Source organism: Condylura cristata, unplaced genomic scaffold (genome assembly GCF_000260355.1).
Source record: "Condylura cristata isolate star-nosed mole 26May11 unplaced genomic scaffold, ConCri1.0 scaffold00021, whole genome shotgun sequence".
Taxonomy (NCBI): domain Eukaryota; kingdom Metazoa; phylum Chordata; class Mammalia; order Eulipotyphla; family Talpidae; genus Condylura; species Condylura cristata.
In genome coordinates, this window is record NW_004567122.1 from 10,292,925 (window position 1) to 10,299,983 (window position 7,059).

General features: G+C 43.4%; 1 protein-coding gene across 1 annotated transcript in view; it reads right to left on the reverse strand.

Annotated features, from left to right (window-relative positions):
* PRDM5 (PR domain containing 5) overlaps positions 1–7,059 on the reverse strand; it is a 136,339-nt gene that overhangs the window by 48,458 nt on the left and 80,822 nt on the right. The window contains exon 13 of the mRNA XM_004686487.1: positions 672–757. Coding sequence (XP_004686544.1) covers positions 672–757 — 86 coding nt within the window. The remainder of the gene's footprint in view (positions 1–671; positions 758–7,059) is intronic.

The window sequence follows — 7,059 nt, forward strand, 5'->3', positions numbered from 1 at the left end:
CTCTGTCTCTGGTGAAGCCTCTCACTGCCCCTGCACCTCTGGCCTGTACCCCAGTTCTGTATGCACAAATAAATCTTTAAAAAACAATTTACAAAAACATATTATTTAGACAAAGACCTTAGCACGTCTAGAAGGCCACAGGATAAAGCAAGCATGTGAAAGCCCTGCTGAGGTAAAGGGATGGACAGACAGAATCAACAGGAGCTACTGACATCAGCTGCGATAGTGCAAATGCACAGTGACCAGCCTGCTCCTGACCAGCCTGCAGCCTCACACCTCCCTCCCTTCCGTTCTCCACCTGACTGTCAATGTCTTTCTTGCATACACACCAGCTGCCATGCAGACAGACTCACCTCGATTCAAGAGCGCTCCCGCTCCTGGGTAATCCTCTACAAGACGGTGCCTCGGGATTTTATGAGAGTTAAAGCATTCACCACCCATGGGCGACCTGTCCCTGGTAACCCCCACTACTCCTGAAAACCAATTCTCAATGCCAAGAACGAGCCCCTGTCCAGGTCTGGATTTCTGTGTCTTTCATTTTCTCGTCCAGGTTCTAATTGTATCCCCAATGGTTCATGTGAAGTGTAGAATTTCAGGTACATGTAAAGTCAGATACCTTAACAAAAGCAAGCGTGGTTTTCAGTCCATCCAAACACAGCACAAATTCTTACCCTGGTGTGAGTACGAATGTGCATCTTCAATCCGTCGTTTTTGCTGAAGCCTTTTTCACAGTAAGGACACTGATAGGGGCGCTCACCTGAAAGTGTAGGAAGCAGCTGGTCAGAAAAGCATCAAAGCCCGGATGAAGGCTCACCCCATCCCACCCCAGGCAGTGGGCCCCTGCCTGGCCAGCAGTGGCTCTGGGCCCCGCCTGGGCAATGGCTCAGCAGGGCAGCCCTGGACAGACAGACAGCACCAGAAGCAGCCGGCTCGCTCTGCTGTCCTCCTAATACAGGGCCCAAGTTAAATATCTGAACTTCATTAATTCATTATAAAGATTTCCTATGAGGGCCTCCCTGGTGGCATAGGGGCTAACGTCTCAGCACTACCAAGCTATCACCAGCCACTGCAGCCTGAGTTCAATCCCAGCCAGGGAGCTGACCCACATGGCACGGCAGACCTCTCCTGTCCTGCCCGCTGCTCCCCTCAGCAGTGTGTTTCAGTAGCTCCACCTGTTCTGCTCCCCACTCTGTCTCTAGTGAATCTTCTCGCAGCCCCCCACTTCTGGCCTGCCCCGCAGTTCTTATATGCATCAATAAATAAAACTTTAAAGGAAAAAAAACAAAAATATCCTATTCATCAGCTTATTCTGCCACTGTACAGATGTTGACGAGGATACTGATATAATTATTGAATTATTCGTTGATAAAAAAATAGTATATCTCAGGGTGATGAATTTCTCAAGAAATCAATAAAACTGGTGAGTGTTAAACAACCATCCATTGTTAAATTAAGTAATCATCTGAGCCAGAGGCCGTTATTAAAAAACCAAACTATCTTTGAGACAAGAAGAATACACACGCCTCCCCACTTTTTTAAATCCCCGCAGTTGGTGACACAATGGGATGTTCAGGAGGGATCTGAGGCAGCATCAGGCCAGAGCCTACTTATAAACGTACAGGGACCAAGATCATTCATTTATTCCTTCATTTAGCGACGTACCGAGTAGCAGGTTAGACCCTGCTGCATGCAGAGGTCGGTGCAATAAAGCATTTGCCTTCAGCAAATTAAAACTGTCTCCTCCCTCAGACATTGGGGTGCACGCTCTCCCTTTGTTCTCATGTCCATCAGATTTTCTCCTGATCTAGTGCAGAACCTCTCACCGAACCCCAGGAGGCCCTCTCAGGTCAACAAAGGGCGCACTCACCTGGCTCCAGGGCCCCCCAACCTCCAGCCCCTGCAGTACCTTCCTGGATTCAGCTGCACCCCAAGCACAGCCCCCAACTCCACCTCATTGCCCCCAGCACCCTCGTGGGCACCATGAACTGATGGAAAACCCCAGATGGAAAAAGAATACCCTAAATTAGCAATGACAACACGCACTGAAAAGGAATCCAGAAGGGTTCTCAGAGTCGTCAGTGTCCTCTGTGAGAAACTGGCACGCTCTGCACCATGTCAAGCCAACCTGGAATTCATCCACCCTCACAGCCAGCCCCGAGAAGGGGCGCTTCCCCCCAAACACATGGGCTTTATTGAAACGGTATGAAAATGCAGTCGTAAACCTACACTGATGGATTGCTGTTCCTTCCAGATCTGTTGACTCTAGATCTTGAACTATGCCTTTCTATTTTCTTATTCAAAAACTGGAAAGCAACTTTACATTTTCACGTGTTAGGATGTAGCACTGCAAGCTGGCCGCTGCTGCTTTAGTGTGAATTTGATCCCCGGCCCTGGAGGTGACCCACATGGTGCAGCAGACCTCTCCTGACCCGCCCGCTGCTCCCCTCAGCAGTGTACTTCATCCATCTGCCTATTCTATTCCCCACTCTGTCTCTGGTGAAACCTCTCACTGCCCCTGCACCTCTGGCTTATACCCCAGAGCTGTTTGCACAAATAAATAAATCTTAAAAAAAAAAAAAAAAAGACGAGTATTTGTACAGGAAATTATTCTGCTGTGAACAAGGCCACACTTTCAGTTTGAGTCAACTCTGACAACACAGATCTTTCTCATTTCAGCACTGCTGTGTGAACACAGGTTCTGACGAAGCAGATGATACAAAATGGTATCATTCTTTGCCATCTCTGTTAGGTTTATACACTGTCTTTGCTTAGGCTCGTCACAGTGAACAAACTCTGACAACATGGAAATGTATCTGATTTCACAGCATGAAAAGTTTGATAAAAACCAATGGAAGTGGACATAATCAAAGTCAAGACATCCAGAGCCTACATACACTTGCAATTTTAATTATCACGCGATGATGGAGCTCTGTTCAGCTTACCAAAGAGGAAAATAAAGCACAGGAAGGATAAGGACTCTGCTCAGGTCACACAGCTATCGTGGTGCAATCAGAGTTTACCTCTTAACCCTTCACTTTTATACCATCTCCTAAATGAACCACATGATGAATGCTTTGTATTACTCAGACTTCCTAAAGTGATTGGCGAATATTTTGCTTCTTGTGACCACAGGTAACACTGACCAGACCTTTCTGACTGGCAGATGTGGGTGTTCTTTCCGCTATCACAGTTCATCAGGAAAAGTCAGGGGGTAGTTGGGGAGTGTGTGTTATTTGTCAAAGATGGCCCCAAGTGAATGCCAGACTGACAGGCGGTGGAGCTGAGCCATGGGGATGCACACAGGCAGTCACCTTTGACCTTTACAAAAAAAAAAAATTGCAATGTTGGCCAATATCACGAACTACACAGTGTGATTTAGCCACCACCAGTCAGAGTCCAGGAGCAGAGCAACATAAGTAAGAATGAAGGGTCCAGAGGAATAAACCATTTTTCCTTTTACTAAGGAAAACAGACGAGTTCTCTGCGTCCTCTTTAACGATGTTCTGATAGGGAATGATGTTAAATCCACTCACATTTCCCTCAAACAAAAAGGGAACAAACAAACAGGTAACAGGTGTAAATATGGTTTTTTTTTAGCTTATTTTAAAGACGTCACAAGGTATTTTGTGAACACCTATCTTCTAGCTACGGCGCTGCGCTTTGGGAAGGTGATGCAAAGCATTTCACAAAGGTACAGTGTCTTAGTTCTACTAGGTATACCGAGAAGGACAAGAAAACACTAAAGAAGAGCAATTGCAGGTACCGGTACGTTAGATGAAGACGAAACGAGGAAAATGTTTAAGGAAGACGGCTGCATGACACAGCAGAAAGACTAAGCTAAGATCCTGGCAAAAGCCAAAGGATTGGAACGCAGCTTCTGGGTGCCAGTGTAATGCAATCCAAGCACAGTCTCGTAGCGCTCCATTATTTGAATCGAGTCTCTTTGTAGCAAGGGAAACAAAAGCAAAAACAAATGGATCAAAATCAAATGGAAATGTTTTTGTGCCTTGAAAAGAATGATCGTTAACATGGAAAGGCACCTTGCCGAATGGGAGAAAGAGTTTGCACATCGTGTAAGCAACACAGGGCTAGTGGCTAAGCCCTACAAAGAACCCATACAATTTAGTGGGAAGAAAACACATGACCCGACCAAAACCTGGGCAGACCTCAGCAGGCATTTCTCCAAAGCAGACTTAGAGGCCAGCGCCACATGAAAATGCCCGTCATCGACGATCATTCGGGAAATGCAAGTCAAAACCCCAATGCGAGGCTACCTCACTCCTGTTGAGAATGGCCCTTATGGAGAAGACCAGAAACAAAGCGTTTATGGGAGGCTGTGGAGAAAAAGGAGCCCTGTTACACTGCTGGTGTGGAGGGTTCTCAAACATTAAAAATAGATCAGACATGGGATGTAGGAATCTCATTCCTAGGTTTCTGCCCAAAGAATGCACAGACAGTAATTTGAAGGGAGTTTGCTCTACTGTGCACACTGCAGCATTATTTACAAAGCCACATTATGGGGACAACCTAACCGCCCAAGAAAAGATGAGTGGGATGAGGTGAAGAGAAGGGCAGGTGGTGGAATATTACTCGGCTATGAAAAAGGTGAGCTCTTGCCATTTGTGACAACACAGATGAACTTGAGGAAATTGTGCTAAGGGAAATAATTTACAAGCAGAAAGATAAGTACCAGGTGATTTTATTCCCATCTGGAATATAAAGAAACAAAACAAAGGAACAGACAAAACTAAGCCAAAGAAATAAATAAAAAAGGTCTGAAATTTGAATGTAAAACTAAGGCTCCCAGATGGGGGAGAAGGAAGTTGTGCGGGACCCCAGTGGACTATGGTGGGAGACCAGAGACACTTTGGTGATGGGTGGGATGAAGTAACACAGATCTAAGGAGATGTGGACCTATACCCCAAATTACAGTGTTGTATGGTTAGCTCATTTAAAACAGCCATACAAATTTTTAATTGAAAAAAGTAACTTTCTTGGGCTACTGGACTTAAAATAAGTATGTTCAAATTCTCACTGCCGGTACATCTGAGATAGAAATAGTTTAAAAGTACTGAAATATGCCCAGCGTTGGGATAAAGGGCATGTTTCAGAAAAGAACTCCAGGAAATTGGGGACATCCTTACAGCATCTAGTAGTAATGAAAAGCGTCAGCGAACACCTTGCCAGAGACTAGTCTGGACTGGAAAGACATCACCTGCAAAATGAATTATGACAACAACCATCCACTACGACTTATGACTTAAAAAAAAAGGAACAAAGCGGATTCCAGTTAAACAGATGCTATTAGACTTACTGATGGTACCAATGTTTTATGCAATGCAATTTTAAAGATATTAGAGGAACTCTAGCCAAAGGTGAACATACTACTAATAGCATTACAGCAGCATCTTTAGGGTGATGGGTGCTCAGGTGAGCCTGAATTTCCCCTAAAGAGACCCCAAAGCCTTTCAGTCTCTGAATATCCATCTCCCGTCATGGAATCATCTGAGTGTCCAACATAACACCACACTGGGGTGTGGACATAACACTTTCTACAGATCTACGCTGGCACAACAGGACCTTAATAATAACAAATCTTACAAGCCTTGGTACTCTAGAAGTATACATGTGGATAATGTTCAACAGGAGGCTTCATTAAAGAAATAAACTCAAACACTCTTACAGGAGGCTCAGAGGTCAGATTTTATTCCTGCAACTTAACACACTGAATGGAGCCCTGTGGAGGGTTCTCAAATATTAAAAATAGATCAGACATGGGATGTAGGAATCTCACTCCCAGGAATAATGTTTGTGAGCAGTCGCAAAGATTAAAATATGTTTAAAATGAGATTTTTATCCTCTGCCTACTTTCCTGGTAGGTTTTTTGTTTTGTTTTTGACCTGTAGAGTTGTGCTTTGGAAAGTTTTTCAAACATCAAGAATGTTCGGTTTTTAAAGCGTTTGTGAAGAAGAGTTTGATTAAAATACAGAAAATAACTTAAGGAGGGATTTTAATAATTTTACTTTTTATCGTGTATTTTATCATATGAGTATATTTTTTTACAGCTATGTACATTTCAAATCTGCAAACAGAAACTGTAAGAATAATCAAACATTTTCAGTGAGTCCAAGGTAAATAATATTTAAATTATTAAATAATGTTTAAAGATTTCTAAACCACAGTCTCCGTGTTTGCTTCTAACAAGGTGGCAGCTTTCAAGACTCAAGTGCCTGTTTTGTGAGAAATATGCTAAGTTGCCTCCACCTGATTGAACTTTGAAATATGTTTCCTATGTGGGAATTCTTTTACAAAAGCTTCTCTTTGTCTTCCACAGCTATCTTTGTTCTGGCTTATTTGTTTTGGTGGGCTGAGGAAAATGTTATCAAATATCAAAGTAACTTATTCTAAATGAAAATTAAACCAATAAAAATAATGGGTCAAACAGCACCCAATCAATTTTTCCAGTCCCACAGTTTCAATCCGCTGGATGTCTAATAAGCTAGAAACACCACAGAGAGAAGTGAAATGCAGTTCAGACAAGTGGGAGGAGCTCAAGTTCATGTCTGGCACTTTTCTGCAAATAGAAATAACTTTGTTTTTCTGCAGCAAAAAGACATGAAAGCCCCCTGGCCCTGCTGTACCCAAAGCAGTCACTCCAGAATGCTCCTATTTAAGTAAACCCCAAATAGTCTTTCTTACGTAAAGAAGTCCGAGGACGCATTCTTTGAAGACAATGCAAGCCTGAATTTGACTTTTGCTCCCTGAATACTTGGTTACACAGATGCTCATAAAACGTAAAGGGTGTGCTACTGTTTAGGATGTGGGCAATCAAATGTAAAGCTTGAACAGTGTATTGAATGAATGAGCTTTTTCTCTCAAAATCCTCCTGTCCCCTAAATGAACAGAATTCAAGTGATTTTTTAAGAGTCTCATGCTCTACCGACTGAGCTAACCAAGCTCCCTCAAGTGGTTTTTTAAAGCAAGATTCTGAGACAAGTAAAAGATGCATCTTTTTCCTTAAGAGTCTTAGGGTTATGGGACCCTCCCTGGTGGCGCAGC